This window comes from Microcebus murinus, chromosome 25, assembly GCF_040939455.1.
Source record: "Microcebus murinus isolate Inina chromosome 25, M.murinus_Inina_mat1.0, whole genome shotgun sequence".
NCBI classification, from domain to species: Eukaryota; Metazoa; Chordata; class Mammalia; order Primates; family Cheirogaleidae; genus Microcebus; species Microcebus murinus.
In genome coordinates, this window is record NC_134128.1 from 12,342,641 (window position 1) to 12,368,299 (window position 25,659).

Here is a 25,659-nt window from a genome sequence, read left to right on the forward strand (position 1 = left end):
GGGTAGAGTCAGAAGTCTTGGTCTAGTCCCAACCTTGGTATTGGAATACTTTAGACGAGTTACAAGCCTTTCTGATTCTTTCTATCCACCTTAAATTCTGTGTTTTCTGCTATGAGATATTCAAATATATTTCCTCTGGAAAAGGTTTTCTAGGAAGCCTATTAATGTGTTAAAGATTTTACTTTACTTTCTTACTGGTTAGTACTTTCTTATATTTTTGTATCTATGTTTGTCCCAGCAGTTCCCAGCTCAGTTAATTTATCTCATTTAATTTATTATATATTTTGGTCCTTAAAATGAAAATGCAACAAAATGCTCAATCATGATATTCCTAGTCCCCTACTTGTCTTCATTCTTAAATTGATATTTCCTGTGTAGAAAAACTGGGGATTACTAAAGAGAACAGGATTTGGAAAGGGAGGACTTGGGTTTAAATTTTATCTTAGCCTCGCGTGTCTCTGAACTAAGTGTTGTTCAGAACGAAATCTCCAGGAATCTCAGCCCCCTCAGCCACACCTCTCTAAAAAGTGCAGGTGATAATGCCTGGCTGTCTCACAACGTTGGAGAAGATGAAACGAGACAGACATTGTGAAAATTACATTATAGCTAGAAAGGAACATGGCTTTGTCAGATTTAAAATATGATCACTGATGTCCAAGCATGGCTTTACTAAAAGAAAAAGTAATGACTGTGACCACCTAGCAGAAAATTATAGCAAATGTTGAGTTTGGTTAGAAAGTCTTCTTTTCTTCTAAGAGAGAAACTGAATCTGTAAGTATACCTTCCCCTGGGTCTTCACTTTTAAGAATGTTAAACTGAATATGCCAGTAGAAGCCAGACGATGGTTCCTGGGTTGGCTATTTATTCAGCACATACCTAGAAAATCTGAGGTCATAAGGATTCATTCAGAAACCAAAAGTCTCGTTAGTGATTTTCAGAAAGCACAGCCTATAGATTGAGCCTTAACGTAATTGCATAATCACACGTTACCCCATAAGGCAAACAGGGAGGTGCTAGAGCAGTTACTCATAATCTAGGGTCTCCCTATTGATGCATTCTTCTATTCACAGGATCACTTTACCTTATTCCTGTGGCATGAATTTTATGGGACTGATATCATTGTTGCTTTGTGGGTTGGAGGATTATATATGTTTCTGATTTTCCCCTCTGACAATGAGCCAAATGCTATTTTATAAAACTTATTTGAAAATGGTTAGTGAAGGCAGAGACACATTGTGATTTTTAGAAAAATCTAGTTTTGTGATTTTGTAATGGTCCACAGAGGACTTTTGTTTATTTTCTCTTTTCTTTTTGAGGTTGGTCAGAAAGAAAAACATGTGAGTCCTGCCAGCAGTTGTCTTTGATCTTCAGAGATATGCTTTTCCATTGCTAGTTCATTCAAATTTAAGGATGGAAGAAATGTACTTTTCTTCTTCATTTCTTTGTAAATGTTCTTAGGCTATAATAAAAGACCAACTTCTATTGTATATGAATTTTCCTTTGGCAACATAAGATAAAAACAAAAAGCACAAACACATTTTTATGTTTGCATTTTGTATTGATGTAATAAGCATCATGGCAACACATGGATATCTTTTTATGGAAACACATTCAAATTTAATCATTTGTGCTTTGTTGCAAAGCACAAGAGGAAGCCAAAGCTTAGCAGTAATATTTCTCAGTGGTAATATTATTCTAGAAAGAGCCATTTATACTGCCAAGGGAAAAATATGACCATCTATAGACTTTGGTTTAAGTAAGAGGAGTTTTTAACTTCTCAAGAAATAGATACAGGACCGGGCACAGTGACTCACGCCTGTAATCCTAGCACTCTGGAAGGCCGAGGCAAGAGGATCACTCAAGGTCAGGAGTTCGAAACCAGTCTGAGCAAGAGCAAGACCCCATCTCTACTAAAAATAGAAAGAAATTAATTGGCCAACTAAAAATATATAGAAAAAATTAGCTGGATATGGTGGCACATGCCTGTAGTCCCAGTTACTCGGGAGGCTGAGGCACAAGGATTGCTTGAGCCCAGGAGTTTGAGTTTGCTGTGAGCTAGACGCCATGGCACTGTAGCCTAGGCAACAGAGTAAGACTCTGTCTCAAAAAAAAGAAGAAAGAAAGAAAGAAAGAAAGAAAGAAAGAAAGAAAGAAAGAAAGAAAGAAAGAAAGAAAGAAAAATAGATACATTAAGTTCAGAGAACAATAGTTTTTCTCTCTATGAAATTAGGTATTTGAATCTCATAAAACTATAATCAGATTTTAAAATTAAATGTTCTATTATTTAATATATATAGCAGGAGTCTCTTCAAATATGTTTTATTTCCAAAGTTTAATTTTATTTGTTATTTACTGGTTACCTGAATTATTTATTGGATTTCCTCTAGAACTCAACTTGTCCTTGCATGGAACTTTTAAACTTTTAATACAACATAGATATTTTTCTGTCATTTCATAAAGTAAAATTCATTAATAATTTCCACAAATGTATATAGCCATTTAACTGCCTCTCTATTCAAGCTACAGAAACCTTATATCATCCCAGAAAGGATCGTAGTGACTCTTTAGTTAATATTCTCCATGTTTCTCCAATATTCTCTATCTCAGCAACTACAGACCTGATTTCTATCAATATAGATTAGTTTTAACTGTAAAAATGACCAATATGAATGGGAACACATACTATGTACCCTTTTGTGTCTGGCTGCTATCATTTAGTGTAATGTGTATTGTGTTTATCAGTTCTTTTATTTTTATTGTTGACCAGCCTTCCATTGCAAGCGTATGTCATGATTTCATTATCAATTCGCCTGTTAGATGAGGTTTTTTTGTCCAGTTTTTAGCTATTATGAAAAAAACCTGCTAGGAACATTGATGTACAATTTTTTTGTGGATTTATCAGTTCTCTTGAATAAATACAATACCTAGAAGTAGAATTTCTGGGACCTATGGTAATGCATTTAATTTTATGAAAAACTGCCAAACTTTTCTCTAAGGTGATTATGCCATTTTTATCATGCCACTTATATCAATGGGAATTCCATGTTTTCCACATCTTTCCCAATCGTTGGTATTGCCCATTTTTTCATTTTTAGCTTCTGGCAGTTGTGCAATAGTATCTCCTTGTGGCTTAATTTGCATTTCCCTGATGATTAATTGCGTGAGTACATTTTCACATGCTTTTTGATAATTCATATATTTTCTTTCGTGAAATATCTATCAAAACCATTTTACTAATTTTTGCTTGCGATCTTTATTATTGAGTCATATGTTGTATGTTCAGGATATAAATATGGCCTTTGTCAGATTAATGTATTACAAATATTTTCTCCTAGTATATGCAGCTAAACTTTTCTTTTTCTTAATGGTATCTTTTGAAGAGCAGAAGTCCAATATATGGTTTTTTCCCCTTTATGGCTAGTGGATTTTCTATCTTGTTTAAGAAATGTTTGCCTACCAAAGTTATGAGGATTTCCCCCATGCATCCTTCCACAAAGATGGTTGAGGTTTTACATTTATTCTATGATCCATTTTGATTTAATTTTTCTGCATGGTATGAGTTTTACATCCAAATTTGTTTAGCAAATGGTATTTAATTGTTCAAGCACCATTTGTTGAAAAGATTTCCCTTCCCCCACCTCTGCCCAACCCAAATTGCCTTTGCATTGTTGTTGAAAATAAACTGCCTGTGGTGTTTATGTGTGCGTCTGGAATCTCTATTCTATCACATTAATGTATATATTTATCCCTAGAATGATAGGACATTATATTTTTTGATATTACATAATTTTATAATGTATCTTAATATCTGGAAATATAAAACCTACAGATTGTACTTCTTTTCCAAAATTGTTTTGACTATTCTAGATCTTTTACATTTTAATATTCATTTTAGAATCAGCTTTTCAATTATAAGAAAAAAACTGTTGGGAATCTGATTGAGGTTGCATTGAATTTATAGATCAATTTGGGGACAACAGGCATCTTAAATTGAGTCTTCTAACTTTTAAACATATTTTACCTCTCTATTTATTTAGATCTTTAATTTCCTTCAGCAATGTTTTAAGATTTTTATTGTAGAGCTTTTGCGTATTTCCATTAAACTTATTATCCAATGTTTTGTGTTTGTGCTATTGTAAATGGTATTTTAAAATTTATTTTTCAGTTTTTTGATGACTATATGCAATTTAAATTGATTTTTTGTTTGTATCTTGTATTTTGTAACCTTGAAAAACTCAGTTATTAGTTCTAGTAACTTTTTAGTAGATTATTTAGTATATTCTACATAGATGATTTAATTGTGAATAAGGACGGTTTTATTTTTTTCATTTCTCTCTCCCTCACGCTCTGTGTGCATGTGTGTGTGTGTGTGTGTGTATTATTGCAATGGCTAGAACTTTCTGTAGAATGTACAGATTGGGCATATTGGCCTTTTTCTTAATCTTGGCAGGAAAGCATTTAGTCCTTTACCATTTAAGGATCATGTTAGCTTTGGGTTTCTCATAGATGCCATTTGTCAGTTTGAGAAGTTCCATTCTATTCATACTTGCTGCGAGCTTTTTATCATGAAATGGGTGTTACATTTTTCCAAATGATTTTTATGCATCTCTTTTATTCTGTTATGTGGTGAATTGTGTTGACTAATTTTCTATAATAACGTCAAACCAACTTTGCATTCTGGGAATAAACCCCACCCAGTTCTGGTGTAGTATAATTTTTATATATATACCATGGGGATAAAAACCATGGGGAGCCTTACACAGATGTCTGGCTTTCCTCTATATGTACTTCTTCCTCTCTGGAGTATTTCCTTGTAGTTCCAGATGCTTTGGCAACCCTAAACTGGGATCTTTGCTTCCTTAGCTCAGTAGGTCTGCCATTCACTACTTGGGCATCACCTCCTTGCTGTGTTCAGGACATTCTGCCCAGGTAGAAAGCCAAGAAAACCGAGAGTCCAACATCATGAATTTCCTTTCTGTCAAGAATCACAATCTTATACCGCCTGTTGTCCAATATTTTGTCCAGTTTTGTAACTCTTAAGGGGAGGGGCTGGTTCAATACCAGTTACTTGTCATGGTTGGAAGCAGAAAAATATTAAGGAGCCTCAGCCAATCAGGAGAGAGGATAGAAAAGAGAGAGAGAGAGAGGAAAATGAGGTGAGAAAAATAGAGGGGATCATAGGCTAAGAGGTAGAGGGGTAGCCTGAAAGAGGCTGAGTGGGGTTGAAAGAGTGAGAAAAAATTAGATACCTGTCCCATTCCCCTAAGTTTTAAAAACTTTGTGTAATATAATTTTAATAAATATTTACTGGGACCTGATCTGGGCCAGGTACTGTAGTGATAGCTAATAATGGTTAATATATATATATCCCAAAGCCTAGCAGGTTAAATATACTTATATAAAAAACAATTACAAAAAATGTTTGGGGCTTAACTTGCTCTTTGCTTAAAATTTTATAGAACACATAAAAATTGATTTTGCTTGGTTGAGAAAGGTTTCATGGAAGAAATGATATTTGAACTTGACCTTAACTGATGAGTAAGAGTTTACTTGTTAAAGGGTGTTTTGGAGGATGGGGGCTTGTTAAATAAAGCATTTAGGACAAAAAGAACAGTGTGAACATCACTTAAACACATCAGGGACTGTAATTTACCTTCCTGACAGCAACAGAAAGAAGCTTGGTGAGCAAATAAAAGTTTCGGGAAAGATGAACAAACTCCCACCAATTGTGCCAGAATTGCATATGGGCAAGAAAAAGGGAAATTATTCATCATTATTGCTTAAAATATCATCAAATTAGGTTCCTTTACCTGGGAGCCTGATAATATACATAACATTCTCCTGCAGACTAACTGCAAACTGCATTAGAGATGTGAAATACAATTGTATTTCCCCTCTGGGAGTAGAGTGGATTTAGCAAAGATTGCTATCTCTTTAAGAGCAAGTGACACGAATGGATAATTTGCTCTAAATGTTTGATGTATTGGCTAAAGCTCCCTGTGTGTGAGTCAATGAGTCTGTCAGCTCAAGGAGACTGGGTTATAGCTTTCATTTAATGTTTGGTTGATCCATGAATTTTTATCTTAGTAATACTCATTACTGGGTCTGAAATATTTACTATACCATTTCTATACCCCTCCTTCCACTCTCTATTCCTCTCTCCCACTTGCCCTGTCATCTCCTCCTCCCTCTCTTGTTCCTTCTCTCTCTTTCCCTTCCTGCCTTCCTGGCTTTCTTCCCACTTGTGGAAATATTTTTGAAGATTATTGAAAAGTATAATTTTCTATACTTTTGGAGTTTAATATCGCTCTGGATTCCCTGTATAAAGTAAAAGCTTGATTGCTTGTGGCTTAAAGTAAAACCAAATACTTGGTGAATGCCTATTACTCTGAGAGCTACATGCAGATAGTAGAACCTATAATATTTTCCATGTGGCTCTGTGGTTTCAATACCAGTGATTCCCCTTTTTTTTTCTGAGTAGGATTATACAGCAGCAATTAGGAAAATAGCATACCTAATCATCTTCATTTTTTTTAACTTACAATAAAGTATGATAGTTTATTCTCCTCAAAACCTTTCAGTTAGAGAGCTCTGTCTACTCCTAGACCTTAGATATAGGTTATTACTGGATGCAATTAAGGATACATTAAAAATGCATTCAAACCAGATTGTCTTTGTGAAATATCTTGTATTACTAGGGCACAGGAGATTGAGTGGGTTGGTTAGTAAATGTATAGTCTGAGGGACCAAATAGGTCAAGTTAAAACTATGAAACTGGAACAGTTGATAGTTATTTAGGACATAAAGTTGTCCAGGTACTATGCAAAATGTTTTATATGAATGATCTAATTTATTCCTCCAAATTTATGATTACCTTATACCTGTTCTATTTTGAGAAATTATGATGATTCCTGCCATTTATTGAACACCTGTCATAGGCCAAGTCCTTTAATTGCAGCATCTCTGACTCATGGCTAAACTTAAAGGTTGTAACCCTCTCCATTTTAGAGGTGAGGGAATTAAGGCTCAGAGAAGTGAAGTAACTTGCCTAAGATTGCACAGCTTGTCAGCATTTGAGGAAGGGCTTTGATTCAAGATCACTTTAATCCTCAAACCTGGTGCCCTATTCTTCACTTCATGGCCAAGGTACCTGCTTTGTCATTTTTCATATATCCATGCTTTGGTGAAAACCATTTTAAAGGAAGCTTATAGAAAGAACAGAACTGAATTACTTCTAGGTCCCCTTTACGATTTCTGTAATCGAACCTAATTTTTAGTGTTTATGGTAATTTGCATGAATTAGTAAACATGCAAATTAAAAAAACTGTAACACTTCTAAGACCTAAAAAGTTGTTCACTCAAGATGTTTGTAGCAATTTCCACCACATAGCTTGGGTTAACTGTTAATAATTATTTGGCCTTTGAGATTTCAAAAACTTTGCTTCCAAATGAAATCATTCTTTGACTATTCCAGAATGGCCTATTGAAAATCAAATACATTGGCACAAATTAATAATATATGTATTACTGAATTATGATAAATATAGCATAATATTTTCTATTTTCTCTTTTGTGGTCTGTTTCCTTTCACAGCATGTTTTGAAGACTACACAGATGATTTTGGGACATTCACTTCTCTAAATTTCCCCAATAATTACCCCAACAACTGGGAATGCATTTATAGGATCACGGTGAAAAGCAGCCAACAGATTGCATTGCACTTCACAAACTTCTCCTTGGAGGAAGCCTTTGGTGGAAAATGTCCAGATTTTTTGGAAATCAAGTAAGCGCACTTATTTATTTCACTATAATCTTTTTTTATTATTTGTTCTCATTAATAATCTTTCCTGGGCTTTCCTAGATTAAGGAAAACTTATGAAAATTCTCTGTAAAGCTCCCTGCTGTGCACTTTCTTGCAAGAGATAAAGTTTGTCGTTTGAATGAAGCCTGACTTAGAAGAAATACAGAAAATTGCATAAGATTCGGTGGTTATTTTGAAGTGATTCTTTTATTGGGGATATTTGAAAATAAACTCCAGATTTTATCTGGACAAAGAAAACAGATGTTCTACTACCCTGAAGTGAGATTCTAGCAGTTGTTGAATACCTACTTTCATTATGTAGGCTGTTTGCTGTTCATTTAATCTTCTTATATCACAAAAACGATAGCAGGATAGCAACCATAACTTTTTCATGAAGTTTTTTGTATTCAAGTAATAATAGTCTAGCCTTGAGAATTTCAGTACAAGGCATTTTTCTTTTATTACTTGGCACTTTGAAAGAGTGTGTTTAAAAAGTTATATTTGCAGTACAGGTAAGTTAACTGATGCATTGCTATCTCCCTATATCATTACATCGAGTTAAATTAGGGTAATCATTTTGCTGTGCATCTATGTCAAAATTTTTTGGCATTTCAAATCTGGAATCTTATTTTATAATACATTTTATTTTATGATGTAAAGTAAGGTACTACTAAAAAGACAAATCACAACTGTATTGTATAATGTTTAAAATGACATAAATTTCTCATAGCAATTAGTCACTGTACTTTGATGTTGAATGAGTCCTTATTTTTTACTTTGAAAAGGCTACAAATTATAAACTAGATTTAAGGCCCCAGACGTTCTTAGGAAGGGAATTATTTCTAGAATTTTGCTAAATATACCAAATAGATCTACTCAATTTTGAAAATTTCCAAATTAGAAGGAAAACATTTAAGGTTTCTCTGTAAAATAAAACAGCATCTGTCTATATTGTTAATAATTATAGTTTCTCTGACTTGTTTACTCTGACACATTTGCCACAAGGTTTATTCGAGATAAAGATTAAACACATTCTTTCAGTTTGCAGTTGGTTATATACAATGCCATGCCAACCATAAAAGACAATTATTCATTACTAAGTTATTCAAATACTATTTAGCAAACCAAATGCTTGAAATTGTGTTTTATGGAGTATTTTTGAGAGAAGTTGGTCAATCTGATAAGTTGCTAATGTTTGTAATCCCAAAGTTTAAATTATGTTAAATATTTATATAGTAACATCATCAGTAGCCTAACACATTTTCTTTTCTGTGATCTGCCAGAGATGGAGGCTATGAAACTTCACCCTCACTAGGAATATACTGTGGCTCAAATCTACCTCCGAGAATTATCTCTCATAGTAACAAACTATGGTTAAAATTTAAGAGTGATGTGGCTGACTCAAGGTCTGGATTCTCAGCTTACTGGGATGGATCATCAACAGGTAAATTGCAAAGAGCTGCCTTTTATTGGCGAATCCAGTCTGATTGGTTTCTTAATTCTTGGATTGTCATGCTCTGTTCACCAGTTGTCCATTTTTGCCCAGCTGCGTTTAAACTTCACCACGGCAAATATTTTTTTAATTAGCAGCAGCCATTTTTTTTTAAGGGCAAAGGAAGAAAGTTCTATTACTAGTTCTGTGGTGTGGTGTATTTCATCAAGCTGATCGCCTTGGTTAGAAAACCAGTACATTGATGCCAATTGGGATTGTAGGCTAGCCACTCTTTTGGGATGCAGCTTTGCTTTGCAACTTAATTGAAAAGAGGGTACAGTAACACCAATTTGATAAAGATGAGAAGATTCAATTTTACCCAAAAGGAAAGGGTGTATGTCATTGCATTTCTTTCTGCTGTAGGTTGCGGGGGCAATCTCACCTCTTCCAGAGGCACATTCACATCTCCCAACTACCCGATGCCCTACTACCACAGCTCTGAGTGCTACTGGTGGTTGAAGGCCAGCCATGGCAGCCCATTCGAACTGCAGTTCAAGGACTTCCACTTGGAGCACCATCCAAACTGCACTTTAGATTACCTGGCTGTACGTAGAACGTCTCAGTTGTATCATTCCTGTTTCCATCTCACCCAACACACATAATGCATTTATTTTTATTTTTGAGATTCAGGAAAGGGGAGTGTCTAAACAGAACATCGCATAAAATATTCACACAAAATAAAAACTTAAAGGAAATTTGTTGAAAATGATAATTTTTTAAGTATAGCATGTATTCCTGAATGATTTGATACATTACACTAAATATTGAAAGTATATTGACTATGGACCATTAAGATATGGTGAAAACGCCAGGAGGGATTTATCTCTGATGGGATTTTTTATAATCATTATCTATGAAATTTCTATATATGCATTGAAAAATCACAATTCAGATGAATATTTTGGTGAATTAGAGATTAGTTGAGTCATCTTACTAGCACTTTTTACTCACCATTGTCTAAAGAAAATCTAAATAGAAATGTATTAAAGTGTCATAAATTATAAACTATGAAATCAAAAAGCAATGAGCACAATTGATATCAGGTATGGCCTGAAAAATATGTATTAGACTCATTTTCAGTCTTCAAACTTTACCCTAGCTTCCTAGTGTACCTCTCCACGGCTTAATGGCTCGAGTTCATGGTCCAAATTTGTAGACACTTAAGTATAATTCTTAAAGCTATTTTATTTCAGGGCTATCCTTTTGTTTGTCATATATATATATTTCTTCTCTACTTCTTCTGGATTACAGAATCCTTTAGATAGCGTTTATAGCCTCAACGATCTGACATTTAAAATGTTTTATTAAAGGTATATGATGGCCCAAGTACCAGCTCCCATCTACTCACTCAGCTTTGTGGGGACGAGAAACCACCTCTTATACGTTCTAGCGGAGACAGCATGTTTTTAAAACTGAGGACAGATGAAGGGCAGCAAGGACGTGGCTTCGAGGCTGAATACTGGCAGAGTAAGTGTTTATCCCAGCTACTCTGTGCCTATGGTGGGCCTTCAACTCTTGAAACAAACGGGAATAAGTATAACCCACTGGTGTGAGCAACTGAAATTCATCTTAGTTTCTTTGGCAAAAAAGTTAACTCCATTTGAGGGGAAATGCTTATTCTTAAATTTAGTGTTGTAGTAGAAATGCATCTAGGAACCACATTTTTAGAGACAACTCTTTTCAATATAATCTTTATTTCCTGTTCTCTGTTATAGCACATCATAAAGACAATATGAAAAAAGTTGAGAAAAGCTGTACATAGACCTTGCTTAATTCATTAGCGTTGGCTGAATTAGGCATTTACTTTCAGGATTAGCCATACTTAGGGGTGGTATCTAGTGTGGTTTTTTTGAAAACTCAGCTCAAGAAAATGCTTAGATTGAAGATATTTTTTAAAATGTAAGATTTTGGTGTCTTCTTGAAGTCCTTTATACCACCTCTATTGGCTGGGTACTTCCTGATGACTAACTAGAGGAATAAGGGAGACTTTATTGTGAATTTCATGCAGACTTTTGAATGTTCAACAAAGCCATGTTGTTATTCATTTTTAACATTCACTTAGGACTTGGAGTTTTTAAACTGTTGGATTTAAAGGTCAGAATTTCTGTCCCTTCCAAATGTTAATGTTAGAATAGCAGAAGCACAGAATGTTTAATACACTTCTCTAACAAACAAATCAGACTGATCTCTGAGAGGAGCCAAATTATTCTGCTCTCCCCCGATTCAAAGGAATTTGATGCCTATTTTAACAGGGCTATTTGATTTTCATGACACTTTTGGTTTGAGTTCACTTAAGTATTGTTTCACATTTGTTCTAAATGGAGACCCTTTCACTATAAAAATGCTGCACCATATATATCACATATAGACATATATATATATAATGTAAGCACATCTATAATTTTTAATCTAGATGTTTTCTTAAAGGGAAATTTCACTCACATCTTGGAGCACTTATGATATATGTAATAGTGGTTCTTAACCATCATGGTTATTTTCTTCTAGCATGTGAGAATGTGTTAATAGTCAATCAAACCTATGGCACCTTGGAGAGTATAAATTATCCAAATCGTTATTCCAACAATCAGCGTTGCAACTGGACTATCCGGGCAACAACTGGCAACACTGTGAACTACACATTTCTAGCATTTGAATTGGAATATTACACAAACTGCTCCACAGATTATTTAGAGGTAAGTATTCTAAAACTCAACAAATCTCTGAATTTCAGATCACAGCTGCCTAGTCAAGTTAAAAGTCATGCTTTTTAGAATCAAATCCCTAGCCCTGCCACGTATCTCTATAATACACCAACCACTGTTTCATATTTAATCTACCAAATTATTTATACAAAGAATATTTATTTTTTTAGGTTTCAATGTAAGTTCTAGACTGATTGATCTCATATTATTTAAATTACACACAACTAGAGTAATGACTTACATTTTTTCTTGGTTGTCTTTGTGTTTGTTCTCTATAAATAACAGATCAGAAAATGTTTGGGTATCTTGAATTTATTTAATACATAATTTGCCTGGTACTAGGTATCATGATTTTGATTCTTGTTTTTATTTTTAAATTTACTTCAGCTTGTTTTTATTTGTGTAAAATGGAAATTTCAATTGTTATAATAATGACCACCAGTAACATTTATTCAACTCTCTGCTTGTGATGTTACGCAATAAATGTTGCTTGAACATTAGGCAACCTAGAATATGAGGTAATCTGCTGTTTTTATCATAAGAAATTTTATTTTAAAAAGCTTTTTTGCTAGCTCGAATATGTAACTTTTAGGGCTATAGATTGAAAAGTTATTTAGAAACCTATTCTTTACCATTAATAAAATCACTTTCTGAGTCATCTAACACAGCAGTCCCCAACCTTTTGGGCACCAGGGACCAGTTTCATGGAAGACAATTTTTCCACGGACTGGGTGGGAGGAGCTCAGGCGGTGATGCGAGCAATGAGGAACAGCTGTATAGATGAAGGTTCGCTCACCTGCCCGCCGCTCACTTCCTGCTGTGTGGCCTCAGTTCCTCAGTTTCCTGGAAGACAATTTTTCCAGAAAAATTTTTCTAGATGAGGTAGGGGTGGGGTGGGGGGAGGGAGAGTTCTGTGGCCCAGACTGGTAGCAGTCCTTGGCCTGGGTTTTGGGGATCTCAGAGATCTAACACATCATTTTTATTTGTCTGTATTGTTAATATGTAATACTTTTTGAATCTACATATGAGATTTTCACTAGAAATTTTTTCTAAAGGGACAAGTTTCCACTCTGATAACATTAGGATTTTTTCCCCTACCTTTCCCACCTACCCACAGCACAATGACTTAATGCAGTTCTTTTTAAGGTGATGAATGAGTTTTAGAAGTCTTGCTTACAAAGACTTCCAAGATCCATCACTTGCAACTGTGAGGTCATATTCTCAGGAAAAAAAATACTTTATCCTTGTAAATTTTTCTTAACTGTCTTTTTACCAGTTCTATCAAAAAACTAGCATTTGTTGAGGTTGTTCAAGGTTAACATATCTTTTCCAAATAGCACTTTTATTTATGAAAACAAAGAAGAGAAAGTATCACATACATAGAGAAATTCTGTAAGGTCCCAAATATGAGGAAATTTCCTTGTTTTTTGGGGATAATTATTTTGGAAAAAATCTTGCTTTATATTTAGAAAAGTATAATATTATAGAAATAGTAGCCATCGTGTTTACCCATTAAGAAAGTTATATTTACTAGTATACTAAGAAAATATGTCACAATATCAAACAAGCCTACAAGCATGCATTTGGCAATGATCTCAAAGTCTACCTTCCTTGATCTTGAGTTCAAATGGTTTTCACAAGCTAAATGATGCTATGCTTGTCTCATTTCATTTGCCTGCAGTAGCTGTCATCTTCATATGGTTAGATGTTTTGTTCATGTTTTAGAAAAAAACAGAAAAGTTGCTTTCAAAGCCCTTTGTTCATACCATGAATACAGCAGCTGATCATATCTGTTTTTATCACTTGTGACTGTCCTGATACCCTTCTGGACTGTGCAGGCTGCTTGAAGGTGTGTGCTGTCTCCTACTAACTTTGTAACCCAGGCACTTCATATGCAGCTGAGACATTAGGAATTCAATAAGTCCAGGTGAAATTGAATATCTCAGCTATATTTTGACATTGGTCTAATGATAGCTATTAATTAATGAGCAAGAATTGAATTCCAAACTGTTCTTTTTGTATAATCCCTATACATTCAGTGTAATCCTGCAACTTTGAGCACAAACCAAAATAGAACTCATGACCTTCAGAGCGTTGCACCTGTGACAATATGCTAGGTGCTGTAATCATGATTTGATAAAGCACATGAGAGAAAGCTGCAGAGAGAAGGATGGTTTCGAATTAAACTTTAAAGGAGGTGTTGGCAGATTGAGTGGTGAGGAAATGAGATGAAACACTTCCAGGAACCAGGCTCTATTTCTTTGGACTCGAGGATGGAATAGTAACAGAGGGGCCTGTCAGGTAATTTTTGGAGGTGTTTGAAAGCTCAAATAAAAAAAAAGTGCTTATTCCAACAACAGCAGAGCAGCTGATTAGAGGCCCCTGTAGGCACCGCATCTGTCATGTTATGGGCATGCCATTTCTCTTGTGCAACTCTGATGGTGAAAGCAGCAAAAATACAGAATGAGAACCAGAAGTTCAGAAAAGCCTTCCAAAGAACAGCACTGCTGCCAGGGAAGAGAGACTGTTTTCCATCTCTGTGAGCCAAGGGGCGAGCCCAGGGCAATAGCTACAATGGGTGGTCTATGATGGAAATTTTAAAGCACAAATAAGCACTCAAGGAGAAAAAAGTCACAAACACAAAAATCTAGCTTCCATTATTTGAATAACTTTTAGTTAAAGCATTTTTTCAAGTGACTTAACCAAATCCCAATTGAGTGACTGTTATTAGAGCCAAAATATAGTTATTTTGAATTAATAAAATGGAAACTATAAAAGAACTCGATTAGGTGCTGGTCAGACAATATGTCCAACCTTGCTAAGAGGTATGTGTTGGTAAGGATGCCATTGGGAAGCAAATCTACCCTTTATTATTTTGACCTTGGGGTAAAACAAACTATATCAGATTTGGAAATAAACTCTGCAGTGAGATAAAGAATCATTTGCTTAAAGGAGTAAGACCATATTGCCCATGCAAATATGGGAAATCAACTTTAAGGATTCTGTCTGTATTTTACAATTTGATTTCACTTTTTCAATTTTATTTTGAGTATGAGTCTCCACGTGGAAGAGATTTCATATAGGTTATTGAGTGTTCAAACGGAAGTGATGAATTTGGGAGAAGTCAGCACAGAGATGTATAGGAAGTCCAGGGCATGTGCTAAGTCAACAGGGAGTGTGTGTGGTGAGAAGAGGGAGGAGAAACGCTAACAGGTTACCATGTTGTAGAAGCCCAAGGAAGAGAGTCTAATAGAAGAGGGCGGCAGTCAACATGGTGAGATGTTGGGAGAAGAAGGGTGAGAAGGGTCCCTTGGAGATCAGGGTGACACTGGACAGAGCAAGGTTTTAGGATAGTGACAGTAGGAGCCAGATTATAGTGTGAGCAGGCATGAAGGGAAGAGAGCAAGTGTGGACTGAAGTCTAAGTCCATGAATTCACAGTTCTCTGGAGCAACCCAGAGTAAGTGCTGGCCTCTGTTCTCCAGTCCTCATCCTTCCTTTCCCTATCGGGTCCTCATCTAGCAAGTGTCCATGGGACACATCCTTTGCTTGTTCTCTTGTATGTCAATGACACTTGAAATGTGGTTCCCAAAATGGGATGCAACAGTCCGACTAACCTGGCCAGGCCCAAGTAGAGTGGGACTCCATTACCCAGTTCATGTATTCCTGGTATTGTAGGCTGAAGTTAAATGGGATTTATTGTTAGCCATGTCATAATGTTGACCTATATCAAGACCTATAAACTCCAGGTCACTTTTGCATGAATTCTTATGGCTTCATAACCTTAGCTTATATAATTTTTAAAAATCTGAGCATGTATTAAAATCTGAGAGACATTATTCCTGGCAAGTCATATTTAATTGTGTCTGAGAATTGCATCAAATCATGATCCCTCTAAATCCTCATTCATTGCTCTTCAAAGCATTATTCATTTGTATATGGTCTCATTGGCCATTAGCCTAATACTTAAAAAAATGACAAAAACATAAAACAAGGTGTCACCTGTTTTACATACTCTCGAATGATAGTTTGTTTTTGGTTAAAGTGGATCTATTATTGAACACATTTGGGATCACACGATTCAAACAACTAGGTAGTAATAATAGCAAATACTTTTTGAGAGTGTATTATTTGCTAGGTAATTCTCACAGCAACCCTACAATGTAGGAAATATAATTATCCTCGTTTGATAGGTGAGGAAAGTCCGTATGGTTGAAATTATCTTCCTGTTGCCGTCCCTGTCCATCTCTTTTTGCTGCATTAATGTTGCTATATTTCCTTTGTAAAAGATTGCAGTCTCCACTGAGAAGCTGATGGTGGCAGATAAAGTCCTGTAACTGGGCTCTTACATCTGGCTGCATTCCAGAATCACTTGGAGATCTTGTTGGAAAAACATATTCCGAGACCCCATCCCAGGCTTAATCAAAACCCCGAGGGTGCCAGGAGTGCCAGCCTTGCACATTCCTCAGTCAGCACTTGAGACCATCCTTTACTGGCCCACGTCCACTGAGACAGCCCGTTTCATCCTTACTTCAAAGCTCCCTCCTGGGAAGTTACAAATATTTTAATATCTGTCCTCTATGTTTCTTTTTCACTAGGTCTTAATTTCCCATTGTAGCTGAGTTATGTGCTTAGTCCCACTAACAATGTCACCTGGGGATAACTGCTGATATTCCATTTAGCTCATTACGTAAAAAAATTGTCAAACTTACTTTACAGTTTTGTATTCTGATTCTAAACTTCCTCCCTGCTTTTCTTATCGGGCACCTTCACCGTTATCATCTTCCATCACCTCTTTTCCTTCCTTTCTCTCCCGTCTTCTTTCCCACTCATGTCAGTTTCACAGTCCTCTGGACTGTGTCTTCTGGCAAATGCATTTTCCTCTGGTCTTTATTAGGTGCATTTCATCTCTTGCCAAATCTTTGCTGATGTCATCCTGTTCGGCCCAGATGTTTATATCATCGTTTATTACACTTCCACATCCTCATTTCTATTGCAAAATAATACATTTCGAATGTAAGAATGGATTTTAAAAAGTCACTAGGGTCCCTGAATCTTTTGGCGTGACATCCGTATTGTCTAAGTCTGTAGCATGAGCAACACTTTGCATACCACGACCCTGAGACATCAGGCCCATATGACATTGTAATTAGTGAGGGTAATACTAGCTGTTGTTATGGAGAACTCGTAAATTCTCAGGTGCTTCATGCAACGCAAGTTTATTTCTCAATCGCATCAGAGTCCGTTGCAGGTGTTCCTGGCTTTTCACTTGGTGATTCATGAACCCAGACTAAGGAGAATTCGATCTGGGGTTACCACATGGCTGTCTTGGCCACAAATTCTGATAGATATTTTTCACAAATATGTTCTAATAAATTTGGGAAATGCCAAACCTAACACAACTAAAAAGGGGTTGTTGTTTTGTTTTGTGTTTGGTATGGTACTTCCTCAAGCCGTTGCTGTCCTGAATATGCGTTCTTCATTCATTTATCCATTCATCCAGTCCGGAGAACATATTTTAGACACCTAGGCTGTTGATGTATAACTGTTTAAGCCTAATTGATAGAACTGCTGCAGGGACAGAAGCCAGGAGAGAGAGCAGGGCCCCTCAGGAAGGAAACACTCAAGGAGACACCAGAGGCGATGTTCCAAATAGAGTATTACAACTCTAATTAATTAGCATCTATTGGACATTTGTATTCCATAGAACATTCTCACACAAACATTCTAGAGATATTTTCCAAGTTTATTCCGTTTTTATTCTTTTGCAAATAATCAAACTTTTAAGTTCATGAGACATTAGAGAGTTTTCCTTCATATTTCAGATGTTTACTTTGAGAATTACAATATCTGTCATTAATTAAAGGCCTACTATGTGCTAGGCACTATCGCAGACACAGTGATAGATATAATTGCCCATCCTTACAATAGTCCAGGAATTGAGTATTTTTAAGCTCATTTAATACCAGGAGAACTGGGACTGAGATGGGGAGCTGTACTCACTCTGAGATCCCACTGCCAGGAGGTGATGGGCCCAGGTTCATGCTCAGGGCTGTATAACCAGAGTATGGGCTCTGGAGTCCGCCTGGGTTCAAATCTGGGCCCCTCCTCACTAGCTGTGATCTTGGGCGAGGAAGTTAACCTCTGCCTGCCTTGGTTTCCTAATGTGTAAATGAGGGTTAATAATTACACCTCCTCGTAGTCTTGTTATAAGATTCAGTAATATACTCGACACACCTGGAAAATATTGAGTCTTCAAGAAATGCATGTTATCATTCCCCACACTCCTCTCGAGAGAGCATAACTCCTGCTTAGATTCTTCCCCAGACATTTCAGGAAGTTGTTTCTCACCCTTACAACCACCTGCGTCTCTTAGAAATGCCATCTCCAATCTTTGCGCCCTGTCAATTAGGAGAGGTTCTTGCTCCCTGGCGAGGTCTGTCTTCTTCCCCTGGGCAGATAGAGCCTTGGTCTGCTCAGCAGCTCCCACAGTTCACAGTTCGCTCTTTCCCTTCCAAGTTTTCTCGCTCAGTGCATACACCTCCCACAGGGCTTCGACTTCCGTCTATTCCCTCAGAATCTGTTTAAAGGCAACTTTTCTTCTATTCTTGTAAAGACCTTTGCATCCTCTCTAAGCCAAGGGTAAAGAGATGCTGTGTTTGCAGCACTCATTGTTGCTGGTCACGTGATGGCATAACAGCGTCTATACAGGTGCCAAGAACAATTCCTCAGTTTCCAGATTTCTTGCTTTAAAGATAAAACACAGTCATCTTTAGCTCCCCATTGAAAACAGCTCCAAACACTGAGATTTGTGTTATTCTTGGGGGGGAGTCCCTGGAATTAGAACTGCTTAAACCAGCTCCCACTTGTCAGTTGCAGAAATGCAACAGTAGTCTGCCGACTACTGTGGAATGCTGATATCAATAATGAAGATTTAGTAAGTCCTTCGGTACTCACTGGCAAGAGAATGTCTTACAGGCTCCCAGGCTACACCATAGACTATACAGTCTGGCTCAGGAGTCTGTATCTGTGCAGTATAGCCCAGTGCTTCAGAATGAAGACTCTGGAGCCACTCCAAGAGTGGCTTGGTTTAAACCCAAACTCCACCAACTACCACCTAGGTGACGTTGAGCAAGTTACTTAGCTTCTTGGTGCCTCACTTTCCCTATCTATAAAATGGGGTAACCAGAACAAATAAATTAATGCATACAAAGAGCCAGAACAAAGTCTGGCACATAGTAAACACTTGTATAAACATTCACTGTCATTTACACCTATCCTGATGTAAGAAAAAATTCACAGATAGCAATCAACTCTTTAGGCTAAAATATAATTAATGGTTCGCTTTTTAAAACACTTAATTTTCCTCTTGCTTTCTGTCTGCAGCCTGCTTGGGTAATGCATTTTGACACTTCTCACAAAGGGTAAATGATAAATGATAAAACCAGCATTTTAGTTCACTTATTTTAATAGAAGTTCCATTAAGAAATGTAGTGAAGAAAATGCTGATTTTATTGACTAACAGGAATTTGGGGTACTATCCTTGTAATTTAAAAAATTGTTTTTGTTACTATTATTACAGAGAATAAGGACTTTTGCTGTATCCTTGAATTCAACAATGCTGTTTTTTTTTTTTAAATTACCAATGAAGGAAACAGATAAAATTCCTCCTGAACAGTCGATGCCTTTCAAAATATTGAATTACTAAACCTCTATATATCTTAGTTTCTAGAACTCTGTAATAGAGATAATATTAAGTGCATTATAGAGCTGCTAGGAATTTTAACTTAGAATAATACCCAGCACAGAGTAAGTGCTAGTAAATATTGCCTACTATTATTTTAGCAAAAATAATTGTAGGGATTATTTTTTGCTGTCTAAAGCATTTTGCAGTAAATAAAAAGCTATGGTTTCTGAAACAGCTTTCCCAATTATGATTAACTTTGATTGGCCCCATATGTTGTGGAAACAGGGTTCCTTCCCCTGCCTTCCACTTTCCTACAAAAGCCACAGGGGATTTTTTATCTGAATCTAAGAAGCATAGTAGCTAAAATCCTATTCGTCAGTTGGAGAAATGCAGAGAAACAGAGGAGATTTTGTGTGTTAGCAGCCATGGGGCTGAGCTGACTTTCATCACGAAGCCTCCTCCTCAGACACTTCCTGGGCAGATGAGTCATGCTTCCTGGAACTGTCTGCCAGAGGAAGTTCGCTTCTAGGACTTTTGCATTTTGCTTAGAGCTTGGAGATAAACGATTACAATTCTGTGGACATTTGCTATTCAAAAATATGCAGGAAGCTGACAAGGCGGCTCATGTCTTTAATCCTAGCGCTGTGGGAGGCCAAGGCAGGAGGATCACTTGAACTCAGGAGTCCGAGACCAGCCTGAGCAAGAGCCAGACCCTGTTCCTACTAAAAATAGAAAAATTAGCCTGGTGTGGTGGCATGTGCCTGTAGTCCCAGCTACTTGGGAGGCTGAGGCAAGAGGATCACTTGAGCCCAGGAGTTCGAGATTGCTGTGATCTAACAATGATGCCACAGCACTCTACCCAAGGACAACAGAGTGGGACTCTGTCTTTAAAAAAAGAAAACGTATATATATATATGCATAAAAGTGGCAACAGCATACCAAACAGTTCAGTTTATGTCTTGATATAAATCTAACACTGTACTAAGTGTGGTAGAGATTCAAAAGAAGTTTAGAATGAAGTATATTCATTAGTTACCAAGCCAAATACTTTGTAGCGTCATTGAGTTTAGCAAGAGGCATTTTATAAGAAATGTTGGCTTTAAGATTGCCTGAGTAAAATGTGATTTTTTTTTTATCCATTATAAAATAATTAAAGAAGAATGTTTATTTCAGTGTGATCAAAATCCCCTTTCCTCAAAAAGAAACGGTCATCTTCTCTGCCCACCCCTTGCAATGAAGAATTTTCACGTGATTGCATTAATTTGCGGCAGTTAATGAAGCAAACACTCCAGCAGCCTTCAAAAGAGAGCCTTTGCTCTCGGATTCAAAAGAAACTCTGTTGAGTTTCCTCTCGCAATATTCTCTCAAACAAAAAGGACAGAATCAGGATGAATAATCATCAAACCTACAATAATTTCCAAACTACCCTTAAGCCAGTAGAAATTCCCTTAGATGCTCAAAACTTGAATTTTTCTATGCACACTTCCTTTCCGTGTTGTCCTCGCGTGGCTTTGCTGATCGGACGGGTAGGAAATCAGTGAAGGCACCTTCTACCACCGAACAGGCATCGCTATGAATGAGAACACAGTGCTCAAGATTTTAAAACTTGGTCATCATAGTTGTGGATTTCAGTTCATTTTAGGGATTTTCTACGTTTTAGAATGGGAAAGATTTCCAATTATAACATTTTAGGGTTTTTTTTTTTTTTTTTTTTTTTTTAATGACATCTTTCCCCTTCAGTTCTTACACTGACTGTGTTTACCAGGCTCTGTCTTCCTGCCCTCACTGACTCAGGGGAGCTTGAATGACAGTGCTGTGAGTTTTTCCAGCTCAAGGTTCTATGATTTCGTGTTGTTTCGTGACAAGGTTCTTCCCTATTCCCACGACTATCTGCAGCAGATGGGGTGAGGCTTTTAGGAAGCATGATAATAATAATAATAATAATAAATGTTTAGCGTTTCACTATAGCAGTACAATTGGCAGAAGGAAAGCTGGGATGCGTGGAAATGAATGTCTCGGTACACACAGGAGAGTACTCTTGGCTTTCAACGCATTTCACTTCCCACTGGGGAGAGAATTAGGCTATTGCTCTATCAGTGACTAACAAAATTTATGTTTATAAGAGGGCTTGAGTCTCTCAATTTCTGAAAGAATGATTTTTTAATAAGGTCTAATTAATAATAAACACCTAGTTGTGATAAAAAGCAAGGATTATAGACAAAATGTGATTTTAAATTAATGGTGGAGCCAGTTACCTTATATAATAACATTTCAGTAGACTAATTTTTATGTATAATTTTGAGATACAGAAAAAAAGATTATGAAGACAGACAGTAGTATATTTTTAGTAGGCCAGTTGAGCATTTGACAACATGAAGGGTGTGAAATTCTGAAATTGGAAAAATATAAATCAATGCATATCTATATTTCCAATATAGATCTTTGTTAATAGGTCCCCAAAGATATTAATTTAAAAATAAATTTATCAGGCCAGGTGCAGTGGCACACATCTGTAATCCTAGCACTCTGGGAGGCTGAGGCAGGAGAATTGCTGCAGCTCAGGAGTTGGAGACCAGCCTGAGCAAGAGCAAGACCCTGTCTCTACTAAAAATAGAAAAAATTAGCTGGCGTGGTGGCGCATGCCTGTAGTCCCAGCCACTCAGGAGGCTGAGGCAAGAAAATAGCTTGAGCCCAGGAGTTTGAGGTTGCTGTGAGCTGGGCTGACACCACGGCACTCTAGCCCGGGCAACAGAGTAAAACTGTGTCTCAAAAAATAAAATAAATAAGTAAATACATTTATCATATCACAAAGGAATTCATAGTCATTACAGGAAATTGGGAAAATACATTAATAGAAGAACGTAGATTTAAAAAATAACCTAAATTATATCACTACTAATAATATTTGGTGGCATTGATTTCCTGTCATCTCTCCTTGTACATTTGTTTTGATATTCAAAGAGTATTCTCTATGTGCTATCCTATAGTAACTCTTTTTCACCTAACAATAGCTTGTGAACGTTTCCCCATGTTATTTATGATGCCAAGTCATTTTCCACATTGCACAGTTCAGCCACCAATTCCTGTTGTGGAGCATTTGCAGTCTTTTCAAATTTTCACCATAATAAATGATTCTGAGATATACATCTGTCTAGTTAAATGTTTGCCCACATCCACAATTAAACAATGATTTAAGAAACAAACAAACAAACAAAAACCTCCAATCAGCCTTTGTGGCTTCTACTAGAAGCAATATGTAGAAAGCAGGAATAGCCACGCAAATGCCCTAGTAAGAGTGGGCAACAACGAGCCACCACATGGAAAGGGAGACTATCAGGTCTGTGTTTGAGACAGACCATGATTTCAGAGTGACACAAAGTAACTCAGAATGTGGTCTTTAGATAGCTTTTTTGCAGTCATGCCAAGCCCAGCATTCTGAGTAATTGCTAATTTTAGCTGGATATTTCATATTTCCTGCCCCACCCTGAGAGCACATGGCAGTGTGGCTTTTGCTGTGCCTGTGTTGGGAAGCGTGCTGTGAGTAGCCACGTGTCCAGTGGAGGGGACACAGCCACCCGAGGACCATCCTGGAGCTGTTTGGGGGCCACCACACTCTGCCTACCAGCCTTCCTCTTTGACATTTGCCCAATTTATCCTCCACAGTTTGGTTATGTATGCTCTCCCCTTACTGGGCCTTTCTTACCTCCTCGGCAGCCCCATACCTAATCCGTGATTCTTGCTTGCAAGTTTTTACTGTTGTTACAGAAACATTTCAAAGCCCTTAAAATTTAAAATAAGCTAGAAAATTCCAAGTTTATCCTGGACATGTGTGTGCAAACTTCAGCAACAACGTTTTTTAGCAATCACTCTAATGAGGCAGGTCCATAGATCCTGCTAGGGTTTTGTTTTTGTGTGGGGAACTTCTGAGCAGGAGCTCCAAGAATTGCCCAGGTCCCACCCCTTTGGAGCCCCAGTGGCTAAGCAGCTAGAGCTGCAGGGCGTGGGAGAGGAGGCTGCCACGGGAACAAGCACTTCTCACTTCAGCATGGACAGCCACTTTTCTTGCCAATAGACTCTCCTTCATCCAGCTTACCATGGCAGCCTCGACAGCCTCTGTTTTCCTGTCTCTCTTTGCTGCTGTCCCCTGCATGATCCTTCTGTATGATCCTTCTGCAAGCCCTACACACACACACACACACACACACACACACACACACGACGCTTTGCATTGGTCTCTGCATCTGGCCCACAGTGTTGCCTTAGTCTCCTTGTGGACCCAGGTTGTCATGGCAACATGTGGCAAGGAATGACCCTCCATCTCCTCACTAGACTCACTGCTTCCCCGTCTGCCCTGCCAGTGATGATTTCTGTGAAATATTTTCCATGAGTCAGCTCCAGTTCTCTAAATCCTCATCATCTTTCTTTTCTCAAAGCTGTTTTGGGGTGGTTTCTTTGGAAAACATATTGGTTCCCTTTGCTTCTGACCGAGAGTTAGAATAACATTTTGAGTGCATTCTATGTGTCAGCCTTCATAGTAAACCTATGACGTGGCTGTCTCATTTGCTATGTGCCACAACCTTATGAGATAAGTACCATCATGGTGACAAATTTATAGATGAAGATATTTTAGCTTAGAGAAAAGCTCACTAATTTTCACAAGATTATGTTCTAAGCAAGTTTTAGAGCTGGATTATGAACCTGACTCAGACCACAATGACTATACTCTAAGATATCCCTGGAATAAAATTAAATTACTTTCCCGCTTCGAATTGAAATATAATCTTCTATTAGCGACACTCACTTCAAAAAGCCACTGTATGAACTTCTTGAGCATAGTTCTCAGAAATTTAACTATCTCCTTTACATTGACTAGAATTTTTATTCTCAATGAAGAATAGAAGATTTTCTACTACACCCAAAATTCTCCCTCACAGCAGATGAATTATTTCAATAACATATTATGCTCTAAAAGATAGAGTTTTCTTTGAAATTTTCAAACATTTATAATAGGAAATGGACCAAATTATTTTATAGAAGTTTCTCCATATTTTAATGATATCATCCAAAAGTAACTCTTGGGTTACTTCCTCTATATGGACTATATTTAATTCTTAAAATTAATTCTCCACTATAAAAAAAAATTTTCTGGGAGAAAAAAAGAATTTTCTCCTAGAAAAATACAAAGAAATAAGAAAAACAATATTTAGGAAAAGTATGAATTAGATGCTAATCTAAAATAGAAAGGGCTGAGTTTTAGTTGTCACTTGCTGTGATTCTGAAATGGGTTTAAGAAAAGTTAGTCTACTGTACTAATTTGTAGTCCCCCCCCCCAAAAAAAAAAAACAAAAAAAAGGAAAGAAAAAGGAAAAATTATTCTATATATCCCATGCTCATATATGCAATTATAATTTTCATTCATTATAGTTACAAATTCAAAGTCATAAAACAATTTAGCAACAAAGAGACACTTGAAAAGCATATTTCTGTTCCTCAAGATCACGTAGTTCATAAGGCTGATTCCTACTATGGAAGCAGGTTGAGGTACACATTTGCTGGGTCTCTGTTCACCTAGAACTTGACTTCCAGTGATTCCTAAAGTACCTACAAAGCCCTTAATCTTACAAAAATTGGACTGTCTCTATCAGTGATTGATCGCACTTTATGTGCCCTCGGTTTATATCTTCTGCCATGTATGGGTCTTTCATGTTTAGAAGTACGCAATGGATCATTTCATGTTGCAATTGGAGTCTCAAGTCACTAATGGTTTAATAAACTATGTTTGTGCCAAATTTCAAGCCCACACAAAGGAAGTAGACAAAAGTTGGTAAGTGTGGCTTAGGCAAGAGATTTCCTTCCTCTTTGAGTTTCCTAAGAGTGGTTGAGATGTTTTGGGGGTGGGGTAGAGGTGGGGAGGACCTAAACCACAGAAGTCCTAAATGAACAGTCTCCTTAAGAGAATAGCTGGAAAGATTCTACAG

The 25,659-nt window shown here is 36.9% G+C and overlaps 1 protein-coding gene across 1 annotated transcript in view; it reads left to right on the top strand.

Moving 5' to 3' along the window:
- The window catches only part of CUBN (cubilin), a 234,572-nt gene that overhangs the window by 54,023 nt on the left and 154,890 nt on the right, over positions 1-25,659 (top strand). Inside the window, exons 23-27 of the mRNA XM_012753774.3 lie at positions 7,594-7,783; positions 9,085-9,245; positions 9,657-9,838; positions 10,604-10,760; positions 11,799-11,986. Of these exons, the coding sequence (XP_012609228.2) occupies positions 7,594-7,783; positions 9,085-9,245; positions 9,657-9,838; positions 10,604-10,760; positions 11,799-11,986 (878 nt within the window). The remainder of the gene's footprint in view (positions 1-7,593; positions 7,784-9,084; positions 9,246-9,656; positions 9,839-10,603; positions 10,761-11,798; positions 11,987-25,659) is intronic.